At 44.1% G+C, this 18,565-nt stretch overlaps 1 protein-coding gene across 1 annotated transcript in view; it reads right to left on the bottom strand.

Annotated features, from left to right (window-relative positions):
• Positions 1–18,565, bottom strand: part of Fer1l6 (fer-1 like family member 6) — a 113,882-nt gene that overhangs the window by 62,850 nt on the left and 32,467 nt on the right. Inside the window, 5 exon segments of the mRNA XM_038342996.1 lie at positions 4,854–5,006; positions 6,921–7,040; positions 8,975–9,065; positions 12,045–12,145; positions 13,764–13,884. Coding sequence (XP_038198924.1) covers positions 4,854–5,006; positions 6,921–7,040; positions 8,975–9,065; positions 12,045–12,145; positions 13,764–13,884 — 586 coding nt within the window.

The following is an 18,565-nucleotide window of genomic DNA, read 5'->3' as shown; positions in this document are numbered from 1 at the left end:
ACAAATGGCTATGTGTCAGCCTAAGAGTATTTTGTTGTAGTAACAGCATTTCTATGCTATTTGTAGCCATCACTGGGATATCAATTCACAAAGGCAGGTTTTTTTTTTCTGTCTGGTGTGTCACAGTGATGTTTCCAAGTCTTAAATAAGAGTACTTGGTGCTGGAAGAATGGAGCAAATATTTGTTGAATAAATACTGTGATCCCCAAAATAATAATGCTTGACGCTCGTTGAGAACTTTCACTGGTCTAGGCCCTGGCCTGATGTTTCTTCTTGCAGAATGTTCTGTCACCTGCATGTCATCACAAGCGCTGCTTCACTCGGTCTCCCAACAGTGCTGCTTTTAATGAGTATATTTTAAAGATAAAGAGGATGAATGTCAGGGAAATAAACAGTTGTCTAACATCACAGAGCAAGACAGGATTAGAATCAAGGCACACACAGCTCTGTGTAGCTCACTCCGGTCCTTACACATGCTGTATGTGTCTGTGTACATACATTGCACATGTTGTATGTGTCAGTGCACTCCACTCTGCTCCTCACACATGCTGTGTGTGTTTGTGTACATGCGTTGCACATGGTGTGTGTGTGTGTGTGTGTGTGTGTGTGTGTGTGTGCGTGCACATGCATTGCCTGAGCATCTAGTTAAAGTGCAGATTCTGACTCTACATTTCAGGGCGGCATTTGAGCTTCCCTACTTCTTTCTCTTAGTGTTGGCCTGCTGACATACAGACCATAGTTTTAAGTATTTAAGTTGTGTGGCTCTTAACATACTATGCTATATTCCTCCCAAGTAGGCTGAAATTCTTTATTCTTTAATGAAAAGCAAAAGCGAATATCACCTTCTACTGATAGTAAACAAATTGTGTGTGTGTGGTGTGTGTGGTGTGTGTGAGTGTGTACTTACAGTGAGAACCAAAAATCAACTCAACTCCTGTGGAAGTATCCCACAGGGTCAGTACTATATTCTAAAAGTTCATAGCATAATAAATTTTCCACCCAAATGAACAAAGTCCCACCAACCTTCACAAATCAGAATTGCTCTCACAATCCAGGTTTGATTTATTCAACCTTTTGAGACTAGAATGGAGAGTCAATAAGAACAATAAAGAGAATACTGAGGGGACTTAAGAGGTGAGTGAACAGCCACACAGTGGGACACCCCACTCTCTAGGACCTCCACAGTGGGACAAAACCTGGCCCCTCCCCCAACTCCCTAGGCTTTTCTAGCCAGCCAGCAGGAGACCTTCCTGCAGGTAGGCTCCCCCAAAACCCAAACCCATCCGCCAGACCCTCCAAGCTATTAGCCCCACACTGCCCCCAAACTTGCCTATCCTCCTGCAACCTCAGTGGAACTCTGAAACACAGCTTGCTCCAATACTGAGGGGACTTAAGAGCTCCCTACAGTACTGAGGGGACTAAGAGAAAGGACCAAGGGAGCAAACCAGGAGAGAAGACCAAGAGAACAGGCTTAGAGAGACCTAAGAGGCATCCTGAAACACAGACATTGACAGTACAGATAAATTCCCAAACACTCAGACAGCCACAGCAAAGATTGGACCAAGGCGCAAAGACACTGCCCGCCTCGTTTGAAGGAAGAGCTGGGTAGGCACCAATGCATTAATTCCTCCAACAACCTTAAAAGCAACATGGAAACACCAGAACCCAGTGGTCACACAGCGGGAAGACTTGATCATCCTAACCCAGAATAAGCAGAAGAAAATGACCCTAAACATAACTTTGTGAAAATGATGGAGACCTTTAAAGAGGAAATGAAAAACTCCCTGAAAGAAATGGAGGAAAAGACAAACACAAAAATGGAAGAAATTAATAAATCCCTTAAAGAAACCAAGAAAAAACAATCATACAGGTGAAGCAAACAGTTCAAAACTTGAAGACTGAAATAGAGGTAATAAAGAAAACACCTCGTTAAAAAAAAAAAAACAATAAAGAGCAGAGAGGTATGTAAATACTCTGGTAACCAACATCTAAATCCTGAGTGGGAAGGAATGCTCAAGTCTAGCCGTTCCCATGTTGCGTCTACTTCCCACATCCCAAACTGGGTCCTAGACTAGAAGGTCCCCTAGAGTCCTTGTTAGAGTTTGGAAGGAAAATGTCTCTCCTGAACATCTGAACACTCATTTCCCAGATGTGGGCACTATTTGGAGAAATCATAGAAGCTTTGGGTCTGTAGTCTTAATTACCAGAAAGTTGCGGGGGACTTTGAGGACGATCTCCTCTCTTGTGTTGGCCCCACTGGCTCTGCTTCCCGATCTCTACCACAAAGGAAGCCTCTCCTACAAGCCTTGCTGTCGCTGACTCACCCTAGTCACCCTTCCTTCCCCACGGTGAAGGACTGTCTGCTTGCTCTGTGGGTCGCAGCAAATCCTGTCTCCCTTAGGCTGAGTCTGCGGGCAGAGTGGCTAACACAGTTGTTAATAGATATTCACGAGCAATAAATGGACAAACCTGGCTTTCAAAAGGTATTTCCTGACTGTAAACCTTCAAGTCTTTCTCTGATCTGTGGGCACTGTGACACTCCACGACTTCCCAGTGTGACAACCACAGCCTCCTATAGGTCTTTGAACAGGGAAGGTTTACAAAGCCACGCAGCAGACAGCCATACCATAGAATAAGCTGTGAGATTTCTGGCTTAGAGTCTGTAGAGATTTACAGTCTATGCCTTTTATTTCCACTTCTGAATTCTCCACGTGGAGCCCAGCATGAGACGGTCTCCCTGACATAACCCCGACTCTATTTATTTATTTATTTGTTTGTTTGTTTGTTTGTTTTCAGGCTTCCTGTTTCAGGAAGGAGAAAAATAAAGAGAAGTGGTGGGTGAGAGGGAGGGGAAATGGAAGGTAAAAGTCAAACCGGAAACAGAAGATGGTTTTACTGAGTCATCCTTTCAAGCTGCCTCCCCCTGTAGAAGTAACTGAATTCAAGGAGACTTAGAAAAAGCTACCATCCGTGGCTATCTCAGTGGCAAAGGAAAAGGCAGATAAAGAAAACCATAAACACACTGAAAAAGATAACACAGAGACTGGAAGCCTCGGCCAAAGCGTTTCTGCCGCCTCAACTCTATCGACGCCCTGGCTTGATGTGACAGATGCTCTTTGCTCTAATTTCATACGGTGCCAGGATAAACACAATATTCAGCAGAGGGTAACTTTATATCATTTTCTAGTATTTTTAGCACGGGGCTTTTAAACGTGATTTGCTATTTTTAAGACAAATCTTTCTTGCTTCTGTAGCACTCTTTGAATGGAGAAGGTTAAAGACAGCCTCTGATATTTGGGATGAATGACTTGGGTTAAAAAAATGTTGCCCTTTCTTCATTTACATTTCATAGGAGCAGATTTTAAAACTTCTTTTACACACAGGACGGAAAGAGATAAGCAAAGCCACCGGGTTAATAAGAAAGGAAAAACCTTCGCTGCTGCGTCAAATTCCAGCAAGGGCAACTTCAATAAAGGACTCACTTTGGCTCACGACTTAAGGGAGGCTGCAGTCAGCCGTGGGTGGAAGGTGTAGAGGTGGGAGGGTAAAGCCGCTGTCCATCAAGTCCCTTCAGGTCCAATCAGAAGTCAGAGACCAGAGATGCTGGTGCGCAACTCTCTCCCTTTCCTCTTTCTATTCAGTCTGGGACCCCAGCCTGTGGGATGGCGCCACAGGCACTTAGGGTGGTTCTTCCGGCATCACAGACACAACCACCGTCCATTCCAAATCCAGTCAGATTAAGCACCGCTTAGTTCTGAAGGGGATAACAACGTCCTCTGGGATGCCGGATGACCATTGTTTGAACACGGCGTTTATTGAGTGATTTACTCTGTGTGAGCCACAAGTGTGTGCTCTTTGCTTGAATTTACTCACTTAATCCTCACAGCCATATCCATGTAGTAGACGGAAAGTAGAATAAACATTCTTCAAACAGATGGAGAATATTAAGAAACTTGTGCAGTAAATATTTGCCCAGAATTCTGTGATGGGTTGAATTATGTTCCTCCCAGATTCATCTGTTTTAGTTCTTAATCTTTGGCACTCAGATTGCTACCCTATTTGGAAGTGAGGCCACTGCAGATGTAATTAGTTAAATGACTGCACTGGAATAGGATGGCCCCTAAATCTAGGATGACTATAGAAAGAATGTTCTCTCTCTGACTCTGGCTTTCTCTCTTTTCCTTTGCTTCCTTTCCTTTCTTTCACTTGTTCGTTTTTTATCTTTTTCTTTTTAGTGCTGGGTTGCATGTGTTAGGCAAGCTCATTACACTGAGCTGCTGCATCTCCTCTACATGTCCATTCCTTTTTTTTTTAATTAAGAAAAAAATTAAGACAGTATCTCACTAAGTTGTTCAAGCTAGCCTTAAACTCACTGTGTAGCCAAGGCTGGCCTTGGGCATTGAAATGCCACAGATTCTGGGTATTTGGGATTGAAGGCCCTCATCATCAGGACAGGCTTCAATTTAAACAAATATATTAATTGTATGTATGAATGAGGTTCATTTAAAAATATAGACTAACTCCTGTGAAGAGATGCCTTGAAAAAATATATACAGAAGAAAATGACAGGAGAACCAAATAGAGAAAATGTCCAGTCTCACTAACAATCAAAGGAGTGAAAATCTAAGCTAGAGGGTTGAACATTAGATTGAGAATGAAATCCACATGCGTCTGAAGACCTGATAATTGGAAAGCTAGAAGAATGCTCTGAACTGCAGTTTAGATCAAGAAACCTAAGGTCTCCCAGCTGTGTCCTGTTTCTGTAAACACTGGAAGGCGTTGTAGACACGCTAAAATTCTAAGCCACTCAGGATAAAAGAAATGGGTCGTCCTTTGGCCTCAAGTCAACTTACCTTGAGAAAGTGGGTCTTGATCTTCCCACAATGCTTGCCCATCTGCTCTCTGATCGGGGAGTAGAGCAGGTCTTTGGCAGCAACGCGGGCATACGCTACTCTCTTGTTGTTACTGAGCATCCAAATGAAAACATCCGGGATAGTATGCTGTGGCTGTGTGGAGGCAGAATATGATCAGATAGGTTGGTATTTAATGGATGAGCTTCTGGAGTTTACCTATTCCCAAAAAAGCCCTTCTTCAGCCATCAGAAGACAGATGAAAAAATGTAGGTATTTAAACATCTGTACAAACTAGGCAGTGAAGTGCCCCTTCCTTGGGAAGAAAACATTTTGGTCATGCAGTAGGAATACGTGGGGCTCCCACTGTGCTTGCTGGGCCTGTGTTGGGCATCTTTGATATACTAAACTACATTTCTTGATATACTAAACTAATGCTTTTCTGCAGATTTTCACGGATTCTTTCTGAATGTAGATATTGACTTAACTTCAAAGCATTAGATTTCTTCAGACCCATGTAACATTTCCGGAACGTTCAAATGAAAAGACAAGAGCAAAGGTGAGCTAATGCCTTTGAACCATTTCCCAGTTGCTTTCAGGAAAGAGAAAACAAATCTAGAGGAACTTTGTGCCGGAGATCTCTCGTTGCCAAATAGCTAACTTCCATTTCAGCCATTTGGAGAAACTCCACTAAACTTTAAAGAAACTGAAAAATTGAGCTATGCAACAAGAAAATACAAGTTTTCATTTCAAGTGTTCCATGATTTTATGTTTGAAATGTACATTTCTTGACCAACATAACTACCAAAATAGGAGGCATAGTGCTTTGAGTTGGAAGTAGATGTTCTGCCTTGCTTACCCTTGACATACATATTTGATACTGAAGAGGGGCATCCATCCCTTTTAGCTGATGTGGAACCAAAGGCAAAGAGGTAAGGGACTCTAGCCAGCTGATAAAAATGGCTCTGGCATGCCTTGCCCTTCTTCCCCATTCCCTCAGCCTTGCTAAAATCCATCAGATTACATTCCTAAAGCTAGCTACCAATGTCTATTCTTTTATTTGGTCTTCCTCCTAAGACTGACTAACAAGGTCCAGATAACAAAGTGCTGAGGTTCAGCAATCAAAAACCTCCTTTGACTCACCTAATTAACATGCCCAAATAAAATCAAATGTCTCATTCTAATACAGGCTTTCTCCTTCTACTTTGGTAAACTGCTGTTTGCCTGTGTGCCATGTCTGTCTCCTCTCTATCCAGAGGCAGTCCTTCACTCCCTATGACAAACATCCCTGTTCTCTCTCCCTTGTTCCCTTCCACCTCTCTCTCTTCCTCTGCCTCCTGTCTTTGTCTCTTGTTCCCATCCCTTTGTCCCTCTGGGGTAAGTAAAGCTCTTGGTGTTGAGAACTTGGTCTTGGGGATCCTTAGCTGAAACTTTTCCTTTCAAAAGAATTGTCTTCCAGACACACGGCTGGTTAGTGACAGACAGGAAGATCCAATCCCGACTCAAACCTTCATATTATTCATCAAAACCTCTTGTCTGCTGTTTAACATTTCCTGCCTCACTACTTAATATGCTTCCAGGGAACAAATGCTCAAAGAGAGAACCATGATGTTCAAGAGCCAACGGAGCAGAATTTTCAAGTACTTCTCCCCAACACCATCCCCACAACACCCAAGGCAGGAAGGGTGTCCACACCTGTAGGCCTCAAAAACGATTCTGTATTTGACAGAAGCAAAGATGATGTCTTTTAAAGATAATTCTAGAAGACACCAGAAAACATTCCTTATAAAATTCATTATTGACCATGAGTTTAAAATCTCTTATGGTTGAAAACCTATCAATGTCCCCCAGCCTCGGTGTTCTTGTTTAGAGTTCTTGTGTTAAGAGACATGCTTTTTATTCTGCTGGATACTCTGGCTCTATGAAAAACCAATATACTTATTTATGTTTGATTTAATTTTAAAACTTTTTCTTCCCATCACTAAGCAAATGTTCAATTCATTCACCACCCCCACCGCGGGAAGATTTCTTCCCTGTCTTTCCAGAGAGCTTGTCTGAAGGGTTGATTACCTCATCCACAAGAAAGCGGATCTTCTCCACAAAGCCCTGGGCTTCACTGATCATCTCTGCGAGAGATAACTTTTTCTTCTGCTGCTGAATGACCCCTTCGGCCTCCTTGAGCATTGCACCCTAAAAAGAAAAAGGACAAGAGTTGGTGTTGACCTTTCTAGAAGTCTGAGGAACAAACATTGCTCTATGGCTGGAGTGTCCTGAAGGTGTTTGCAAACTCTATACAAGGACTGTTCTGAGTCTGACATTGTGCGCATTGACCACTGACTAGAAATTACACAGGGTTGTGGAGACGGTAGACACCTTTGGTAGATAGATGAGACACTGAGATCTAGAAAGTGCAGCATCTTGTCCAGGCCATATGTGTATGAGACAGCATCTGAACTAAGCTTCCTAGTGTTTAATAACTGCAATAGTGGCAACTAAAATTGTGTTGAGTTGTTACTCTAGGCCATGCACTATTCTTTCCTCATTCTTCTTAGGGGGCAAGACATACTGACCTAGAGATGAGCCTATGACGGTGAACTTGATTAGATTAGATTGGATGCCATGTGCATTAATAAGATACAACTTCGAGTGAGCACGTGAGGGTGTCTCTGCAGAGGTTTGGCAAAGAGAAAAGATCCACCCTGAATGTGGGTAGCATCATCTGTGGAGCTGGGAGTCTAGACTGAACAAGCAGGAGGAAGCCCACTGAACACTACCATCCCCCCTCTCTGCTTTCTGATGCGTGGAGACCTGAAAAGCCCCAGCTGCATGGTCCCACAACCGCAAACACTACTGCACCCGCCCTGCCATGATCGAGCGTTGTCCCTTCAAATCCTGATCCTAAATAAATTCTTCCTCTTGTAGGTTTGTCCACTGTGGTGAGAAAGGTGACAGATACAAGGCACTATGAAGAGGCTGCCCTTGAGGGTTCGATCCAGGACAGACAGACAACAAGCAGACAGAACTCTACAGAGAATATGGGATGGAGAGAAGGCACAGACAGCATGCCGCTAGAGAACCAGAGCAGAAAGATCTTACAGATGATGGAAGCCAGCCACCTGGGACTTCCCGGGGGACAGAAAAGAGCTCATCTGGAAAGAAAGGTGAAGGAAGGGTTTGGGCACCTGTGTTCACTCTCTAGAACTGGATTAGCTAGTTGTGCTCTCTTTTTTTTTAAAAAAAAAAGAGTCTTCCTGAATCCTGCTCATATCTTTAAAATGCCCCCCTACCCCGCCATCCAAGTCAAACACGGAGAGATTTTTCTTGGCATAACTGTCACATGTCACAGTGCCACCCAACTGTCCCTTAGAGCTATTGCTGGAATTGAAAGTTCAAGGTCAGGTATTTCAGGACCTGACTCGGACTGGCATTTCTCGGCTGTCACTCATTCCTCAAGGACATTAACCATCTACAGGCACAGTGCTAGTGGGCCGTAGCTCCCTGTCCTCAAGAAGTCCTAGCAACACTTAACACAATTCTCAGTGGGAACTCGAGGAGGGAGAATTGTTACTTTTATTTAGCTTCTTGGTTTGTGAGAGAGACATCAAGGTAAAAGAGTCTAACAGCATAGCCCTTAAAAAGAAGTATATGGGAGATTTGGGCTGTACGTGTCTGTGCACCATGTGCAATGCGTGCTGAGGCCAGCAGGGGGCAACAGATCTTCTGGAGCTGGAGTTTAGAGACAGTTGTGAGCCTCCACGTAGGTGAGTGCTAAGAATCGAACCCAGGTCCCCTGGAAGAACAGCTTTTCCTAATCACCCAGCCATTTCTCTAGCCCAGGGCTAACAGTTTTAAGAAAATGCAAATTTCAGAAGAAATAAGGGGGATTCCGACTGAATAAGAAGTGGAACTGCCGGGCTTCCTGCTCATCTCTGTGAATCCTCGATAGACGCCAGTTCTGTTCCTACCAACACACGCTCTTTCCCACTGCTGCCTCTACCTCACAGAGAAACGTGTTATTTAAACCTTGTCCTTGTCTGGCCTGCGACCTATGTGTCATCCGTGAAGCTTATTTTTAAACCACATGCTTTAACTCTGTTCAAAAATATAAATAGCTTTTCACATACCAGCTCTTGCCAGCAGAGCGTGAGTCGTTTCTTATCTAACGCGGTTTGGTTCAGCATCTTCGGTTTCTTTTCTGCTTCAGAGATAAGGGCTCTGAAAGAGAGTATCCGTTTTGCAGCCTTCTTAGTGAAAATCCATTTGCGTGATTCCAGAGATCTGCAAAAATATCTACTTTCTGTGGCACAATGGAAAGCTGATAGAGCCACAGAACCGAGGCTTTTAATTTAGGTTTTAACAATGGGGTGCTAACATTTCTAACAGATAAATAAATAAATACGGAAATGATACCCAGACCGTGTCTGTGTTAGTTTGGGGGAATTTATGAATTTTACTTTCTTTCAGTACATACCCATTGTAACTGCTATCAAATCTCAGAGCAAATTTGCATGAAATAAGTCCTCTGCCTTACACATTTAGAGCAAATAATGACTTTTCTAAAATGTTACATATCAAACATATTTTAGAATTAAGACTGTGATATGTGCCCATCTTCTTAAAGAATAATATTTTTGGAGATGAAATTTAAAATGTGTCAAGAAGGAGAATAATAGAGGCTGTGGATGCAATTCAAGAAGAAATGTATGAAAATTTGCAGAAGTAACATGTTGTCTTTACTGATGACTTAAATGATATTAAAATCAATGTTGCTTCATTTACAAAATTAATGTTATGCAAAATTAGCAGTGGTATGGGAGAGGATGGAAAAATGTGTGCCGCTGTAGAAGTAACTGGTTATTTCCACAAGCTACCTGCTAGCACTTATGGACATTTTAACGTACACATAATTTGATTTAAAAATTACACTAGAATTCTTGTCCTTTGCAAATAGGAGAATGATTTTGCAAGAATGTATTTTCTTTAGTGATAACATAAATGGAACAATGAACTGTGGTTAAAGGCAAGTTGAACTTATTATGATCTATGTGTGAAGATGCCTGTGCTATATTTCTGAGAGCAGCAGCGACCCGCCAGACAAATATCCGCTATCACTGGGAAGAAATAGGGTTTTATGACTGTGTGTATGTGAGGATGTGTGTCTACAAAGGCAGGAAAAAACAGTCCAGGAGGATAAATCAATCTCTTTTCCCTGAAAGCTGCAATGTAGAGAAAATGGAAAGCGTATCTTTTAATGTCATGTCCATAACAGAACTATAGGATGTGTGAAATAGACGTACATGTTATACGATGTGTATGTGATCCTTCTGCAGTGAAAACAAGCACAAAGGAAACCTGTAGAGGGGAGAATAAGATGAGCGACTCCCTACCCATGCTCTGCCTGGTGCCTATTGGGAACCCTGAAAGACTCTCTGTGGGATACTATTAATGTTGCATTTCCTATTCCTTTTCACATAGAATAGGAAAATTCTATTTGGAGATAGGAACTCACTTTTTGCATCCCTGTGTTTACTAGAAGAACGGGGAACCCCACCCCACTCTCCAGGATGGATCAGCCCGAGGAGACTTGCTACCTCCTTAGGATCTCCCCTAACACACAGAGGTCGTGGGGATACATTTCTTCCGCATCCAAGTTTGGGGGAGTAAAAAGGTGTGTGTGTGTTTCATTCATTCTCCACCATTCAGACCTAGGCTGCTCTTTGACTGTGCACAGCCTCATCACCCTCCACGGTGAGTGGTTCGTCCTTGCTGTGCAGGAGATCACAGAAGACAAAGAGCAGGAAGCAGGAATCCCAATCTGACCTCAGATCCTTCCTGCTTTCTCAGACCTGCACCTACCAACTACACAACCACCATTTTAACCATCGACACGCATGCATGTTTTTTCTGTTGACTGGAAACATGAAGAAAAAGAGGGACTGTTAATTATCGTCCTCAAGCAACCCCCAATGGAGAAGAGCTATTGAGCTATTACTTGCTTGCCAATACTTTCCAACATGAGAGGTGAGGTTCTGACGCTTTTAAAAGATGTTTCAAGGGAAATTGTAGGTGGCACTTGGCTCACAGCAGGCCTAGTGATTAATATTGTTTTGTATTGAAAAATGAAAGCAAATAAAGGTGGCACAAACGACACATTTATTTCTTTGTTTACATATGTGGGTAGATATATACACACAAATGCACACACACGGCGGACTATCTGGTGTGTCTACTGCCTGTCTACTGGTTTTTACCTTTGATATAATTTCATCTCCATTGCTTTTTAGTAATTCTATTTTTAGCAAATGCTTCATTTTTGCTTGTCTTGACTGAGTTAATTTTAAGATATGGTCCAACTTGCTTCCACATGGGACAAGTTGCCTCTCAAGGTCCTGAAAGAGCCCCTCCTATCGTCTGTGCTGCTACAGAATCCCCCTGCTGCTAATGACGGCTGGGTTCAAAGAGGATGTGTCAAGAGCAATTAGATGAGGCTTTGGCTGAGACTCACTGTGATTTCCATCTAACTGACGTTCTCTCAACTCTTCCCGTCTGTGCATCCTGGTAAGGGCAGCTTAGACAGACCTGTGCAGCACTGGATGGAGGATCGAAAGCTAGCAAGAAACTAAACTGCCCATGAAGCACTGAATCCCGTAGCTAGCCACGTGAGTGCTTGGGAAGTGGACTCTTCCTGGCTGGGCCTCGAGATGACATTAGTCCCAGCTACTCAGGGAGTCCTGTGATCAAAAACGACTCCTGCATTTCTGTGAAAAACTGTGACAAGCCCCTAGGTGAGGGTGAATTGTTACTCAGCAATAAGTAGGTCACTATACCCCGCTTTCAAAGTCTCTTATTATATTGCCTGCCACCTAAATAATAAGTCCTTAATTGGGTCTTTGGAGTCAATTAAATAGCAATTGATATAGTGTTATGTATCTAACTGCCACATAGTTGCTGAGTATCTACCAAATGTCAAATGCCGTGCAGGGAGCTGATCCTGAGGACTTTTGTTCTGTAAAGAATCTTAGCAGTTGGTCTGTCTGGTTTTGGATCCTCTCCTTTGGCTTATGCTGCTCTTGTTTAAGTATCAGGAGGGGATACAACACTGTAAAGTGCCCACCCAAATGCACGTAAGAGCAACTGATTTCTCAAGGTCACTGGAAGCTGAGTCCACCGGAGCCGCCTGGGGTTGTCACCCACCTGCTTTGACTGATGAAGTCACAGAACACGGTCTTCATCTTCTCTTCTGGCGCCTCCTCGGAGACCTTGACCAGTTCCTTCACTTCTTCTATGCCTTCTTCCTGAAGACAGACCACAGAGCTTTGGGACTTGTGATGACCCCTGATTGCCACATCCCAGAAATGACAGTTGCCTGTCTTTGTCTCTGTGGGTTTTGTGAGGCAGGAGGAGCCCCTTACTTTCTTGAGCTTAGCCTGGAATCGCTGCGGCATTCCCACTTTGAGCCCCCCCCTTTCTGTGGATCCAGATGAGCCTTACTGTATTACTCAGAGCCATTGAGACCCAGATCCATTCCTACCTAACTAAGCAGCATTCTGTGTCACCCAACTTGTGGAAAACGTGATATCATAAGAAATATTTCCCAATTTTAAACTTTATACATAATTATAAAAAATTTCAAAGTCAATATTTAAGTCATCTTTGAAAAGTAATGTAACCCTACTGACATTAAAAAGTGATTCTGAGTATATCAGGCTTGGGGGCAGGGAACAGGGTAGGTCAGATGCAATAGTGGCTATATGCTGATAGACCTAATAATTTTACATTTTTCTTTGGGCCAGAATTCTAGGATTCTGTTCATATCCCATAGAAAAGTGGGGTCTGTAGGGAAATGCCAATGTTCCTCCTGCTCTGCTAGACTTTACAAAAGCTGCATCTCCTGCCACCTGCCAAAGGCTGGCGCCTGCTCAAGAACTCGAGAACTCGAGCTCTGTTCTTTGCACCTCCGATAAACAAAGAACAGGCATCACAGTGGAGTAAGTAGGCCGAGGATTTGGAATCTGGCTTGGGATACCTGGGTTCAAGTCCAGGCTGCCACTAACTGGTAAACTAATCTCATTATACACAGTTTCTCATTTATAAAATGGGAAATTAATAGGAAACCATCTATACCACCACCATAGGGGGAATAAAGTTAGTCATAGAAGCCGTGAAGGGCTGTTGACACTGAGCATGGAATTAGAAGAGAGCATTAAAGGCTATTGCAGCCTCTAAGGAATATCTGGTTTGTTCTGTCAGTACTCCTAGGGATAAACTATATCTATTCTGTCTGAAGAATGAACAAGGCCAGCCTTGTGAAGTCTGTGGCCTGCAGATTGTGTGAGCCTAGTCCACGCCTCTCCGGCTATTTTCAGAGTCCAGCTCCCCAACACCTAGAATCCCACAGCCAGAATTACTTTGTTTTACAGAAGTTGGCTTGTGCAGCTAAGAGGAGAGGGATATGCATTCTCTCCTTAGCGTAGCTTCTAGTGGACTAGGAAGTTAGGAAGTTAAAATGAGAGTGGTCCGGTGAGCCTGAGGACAGTGAGCAGGGGATTAGAGGATGTCCCTCCTCAGGACCTGTGGGCAGGAAGAAAATGAGACAGTTGGGAAAGGACTAGTTGAAACCAGGATTTGTCAACATTGTGAGGTATCTTCCCCGCCTCCATCTCGGGAGATGAGCAACCAGCCACTTGTTAGGTCCTGGAAGAGCAAATGGCAAAGAAGGGATTCTGATTTGGATAGTTTGATTTGAATTCCAGGAGTTTTGCAAACCATTCTCATTCCTCTGGGTCCCCAGGATAGAAGCTATGAAATACAGTAGCCCCAATTCAGGGATGTTTCACCTGAAGTCAAGACCCTGGTGGAATAGAAAAGCATATCTTTATCCCAGTTTCCCAATATGCCAATGACACCACCTACCAAGAGCTCAGCCATTTTCCCCAGCATGTTGGACCAGTGTAGTCTGAATGTCTGGTCTCCCCAAGAACTGATGAAGGAGACACAGGGCTTCTTGGCACCAAAAGGCAAATAGTTGTAATTTCTGTGAAGGCACATGAGGTGTGGAAGTCAGTTATAATCAGTGGTTTTCAAGCAATTCCAGATGTTTGTTTAGATTTTATGTGTCCTGCAGGGGTGCAGAGGGGCGGGGACAAAGCTGCTAGTGCCATCCTGAGGATAGGATTGGAGATCTGTGGACAGTGAGTGACGGGTTAGGTGCTGCCATGGAAGGGATCGAGAGCTGCCACCAAACCAATGCCAAGATGCACATCTGATCCCAGCACCTGGGATGTGGAAGCTGGAGGAGAAAGAGTTCAAAACCACTCTCAGCAACATAGTGAGTTCGAGCACAGCTGGGCTACATGAAACTCTCAAAATCAAACAGACAGAAGACATTATTCTCAGACGTAGGGTAAAACTTAGAAATCGTCACCAGTGTGTAGAATATGTTGGACAACTCTTCCTTAAACAAGGCTTAAATTGATAAAGGTAAAGAACAAGATTACCTTTTTAAGATGTATATTCTGAGCATGGTGTATATATTACTAACGGGGATATAGGCATACATCCCAATCTAAACCAGTACTTGGTGGCTTAGCATCATTCTTTCATCTGTTTGTCCATCCATCCATCTATTCATCCATCCATTTATCCATCCCATACTTGGCGGGCACTGGTGTCAATAATACAGGTGACTCGCTTGGCTAGCAAGTGATAAGACATATATAGCCAACCAGTAAAGATATGGAGCCCCAAGGAATGCCTGATGGTGGCCGTGGAATGAGTATCCTTTAATACTGATAGGAAAAGCTCATTAATAGAATTAAATGAAAGCCAGAAAAGATCGGACTATTGTGTAGAAGGGGGTTAGGTGGGTGTGAAGGCAGGGTCGGTGGAAGAGGCATAGCCACCTGGGGAAGTTCCCTGGCTAATGACAGCTGTTTTAAGGGTCAGAGTTTTCCCAGTCCCCCTGTAATTTTTTCACCAGCATGCAAACTGTAAAGAGAAGTGTGGATGGAAGACAGGAGCAAAATGCTTGGGGTGGGTCTGGTGCTGACTTGAGAATGTAGACATTGTTTTGAGAAATATATTTATGGTGGTTTGGAAAGAAAGGAACAGAGAGAGTGAGGAGGAGAGAAAGGAGCAGTGAGAAGAGGAGGGAAGGAAAAGGGGGGAAAGGAAGGAGAGAGGGATGGGGAGGAAGGGAGGTAGAGGAAAGAAAAGCACTGTAGGAGGGGAGAAGAGAAAAGAAACGGGGAGGGGAGGGGAACATGTTTTATTATCCTTGCCAACAAAAGCTCTTTAGCCTGAAAGACTGGATGTTCATTTTTAGCTCTCCAACCTAAATTTCTCCGGAAGTGTGACAGAATTAGCAAAGGGCCCCCTGGTCTACTCTGTAAAAAATAAACAAACCAGCAGGTGTCCACTCAGGAAAGTAAGTCAAAGAGGTTCTTGGCTGGAAACAGAAGTTGTCCTTTCAGCAAGAGAACAGCAAAGACAAAAAGTCAGAAACCAAGCTACTCTCGGCTTTATCTCTCCAATCATTTCACCGAGAACCCTGCATCTAAGAAAGCGGCCACGTGCTGTTGTACTTCCTCTTGGGTGTTTCTTTGCTTTGGGTTAGCATGCGCTAATGGCACTCTGGGTTTACAGAGTTGCTGTGTGTTCGAGGACCAGGCAGTCGAGGCTCACTGCGTAAACCACAGTTCAGATGGGAAAGCAGCAGATGAGAGGATGCCTGGTTGCCCATGGAAAGGGAAGACTGCCAGTATGAGCGACGGGCCAACAGAACAGAAGCTTGTGGCAAACCTGCAATCCTGGGGAAGTCACGATGAGCCTCCACTGGGCGTCACCTACTCTGATTTAATCCTCACCTCTACCCAGCACAGACGGTGTACAAACACTGTGTAAAAACAGAAATCCGAGAACACACGCACAGTGGAATTTTATTAGGAGCAATAGACATGCATTGTGCATTCATGTTTGTGTGTGCCCGTGTGTGCCTGTATCTCTGTGTGTATACATACACAGGACTACTGTAGATATAAAATCTTTCAATGCCTCTGCTGCCTCCTTGATTTATTACTATGTGGACAGAGAGCCTCAATACAGGGAGTCAGAAATAAAAAGAAAGCTCGGTTACACACACACACATACACACACACACACACACACACACACACACACACACAGAGAGAGAGAGAGAGAGAGAGAGAGAGAGAGACTCCTCAAACATCCCGTCATAATTTATGCCTAGCTGCAGCCAATTGCCCAGCACTAGCACAGAATCTGCCCAAGGGCACCTGGAGATCATGCTCTCTAAATCCTTCCCACAGAACCCCCCTCCCCCCGAGTCCCACTGGCGGTCCACTGGGGCAGCCCATTCAGGTGGAGAACTCTGGGGATGCCAAGACCCTTTGAGTAGTCCCAGAAAGTCTTCCTGAGCTGATGACCCCAGGTGCAGGGATTCTTGGCTGACACTCTCAAGCTGTAAATTGGAGTTAAAGCACAAGGAAGCTCCGGGTTCTTTCTGGTGTGTGTGGAGATGGGGAGCAAGGTATGGCTGTCTTGGAGCTAAAACGAGCCCCCCAAAGGTGACCCATGGAAAAGGGACAAGGTTTAGAAAATGCAGAGAATACAAAAAGCCAAGAAGGTAAATAACTTTTTTAAAAAAAAAAAAAATGGTATTTTCGCAACAGTTTCTCTGGAGCCTGTTCTGGAATTAGCTCTTGTAAACTAGGATGGCCTCGAACTCACGAAGATCTGCCTGCCTTTACCTCCCAACTGCTGGGATTAAAAGTGTGCCACTACCACTCTGCCTAACTAAAATTATTTTTATTTTACCCTAGTTTGCCCTGTGTTCTTCTCTATCTCTGAAATCCCCTCCTCTCTTGTAAAATGTCAGCTTCTCTACGACTGTCCCAATTCTTTACATCCTCCCAGGTAGAGTTAGTCATTCTCTCTGCTCCCATAGCACCCTGTGTCCACAGCACCTCCTTAACTCTCTGAAAACCAGATAGAGTGTGTCCAGTACAGAGATAGGAGAAGATGAGGACCCTGCCCTCAGGCGCTCAGTCTCACAGGTGAGAGAGACAAATGAAACCATTGTAGCCTAGCGGGATTAGGGCTTGCTAAATCTCTAAAGAGTACAGAAAACACAGTCAGACTTGGTACAGGGAAAAGGATCCTGAAAGACAAGGGAAGCCAATAGCCAAGGTGTGGTCTTGTTGCCAGGCCAAGTGAGAAGTGTGTTTAGAATCCCAGGAGCAGCAAAGAACAGTATACAACTGGGGCTCTTTACAACTGGGGCTCTTTCAGGAACGTTGAACAGCTGGATGAAAGGGGTATTCGGGGGAATGGTGCACCCAAGCCAGGTAGGTGTGTGTGTGTGTTTGTTTGTGTGTCTGTCTATCTGTGTATGTTTGTGTGTCTCTCTCATGTGTGTATATGTGTGTTTCTCTCTCATGTATATGTGTCTGTCTATATGTATGTGTATGTTTCTCAGGTATGTGTGTGTCTGTATATGTGTGTGTCTCTCTCATGTGCATGTGTGCCTGTGTATGTCTGTGTGGTGTGTGCGTGTGTGTGTGTGTGTGTGCTTGAACACCTGGTGGTCGCCAGATACTGATACTGTTTTGAAAGGTTGGAGACCTTTTAGGAGGTGGAGCTTCATTGGAAGAAGTGTTCATCAGATGTATTGCCTGGCCACACTTCCTGTCCACTCTCTGCTTTCTGATAGTAAACACAACATGACCAGTTGCCAGTCCATCATGGTAGACTGTATCGCCAGAAATATAAGCCAAAATAAACCTTTCACCTCCAGTTACATTTGGACTCAGCAGGCACCTGCCCTCACGTGGGCATCCCCCCCATTACATGTGCATGTAATTAAAATAAATCTTTTGGATATGGAAAAGAAGAAGAACTGAGAACCCCTGAGCTGTGAGGTGGAAGGCTCTGGGTGGGGGGGAATCTGTCAGAGATGGAAGTCCAGGAAAAGAAAGAAGTCTGGGAGTGGTTTACAAACCACCCGAATGGGGCATCTGCTCAGACTTTTAGGAACAGGACTGTCTGAGGGAGCAGACTGGGAAGTCGGTTCCTAGGGGAAGCGTCAGGGCTGAAAAGCAAGCAATGACGTGGCCTTGACGCAGCAGAGTAGCATTCTCTAGATTCCAGTCTCCTCCCGTGTAGAACGGGCACAGCAGTGGGCTACCAGGAGAATCCACAGCAGTAGAGATTACTCACACAAATATAACCCAAGACGGGGCAAGGCAAGACTCTGGCATGCGTGCTTTTGTTTCTTCTCATCAACCTCCTGAGCCATGCTTGGTGGTGGGTGCTTTTTTTAAAACACCTCTATAATCCTACTTTTAGTATTGGCTGAAAATTTGCACAAATGGAAGAGTCGTGAGGGCGAGCACAGACACCCAGCTGCTAAGATGCTCATTTCTAGGGTCTCACCATCATTCTTTAGTTTGTCAGTTACCATGGCAAACTTAAGGTCAGAGATTCCATGTTCAATAATCCTACTGAGTCGAGTTTACTTGGTAGGGCGCTGACAAGCATGATAATCATCAGCTGGGTTTGGGCTGAATCCTGAAAGCCTCTTCCTAGCTTCCCACGCTTCTAAGTTAAAAGTAAAGGGCCTTCATGTCTGGTAGCCATCGTGGCTGCTCTGCCATTAGATGGATTCCCTGGGTGTGTCATTAGAAGGTTGAGGTTGT

The sequence above is a fragment of the Arvicola amphibius genome, chromosome 9 (assembly GCF_903992535.2).
Source record: "Arvicola amphibius chromosome 9, mArvAmp1.2, whole genome shotgun sequence".
NCBI lineage: Eukaryota > Metazoa > Chordata > Mammalia > Rodentia > Cricetidae > Arvicola > Arvicola amphibius.
Note: the sequence above shows the minus strand (reverse complement) of the source record. Positions and strands in the feature narration are given on the sequence as shown.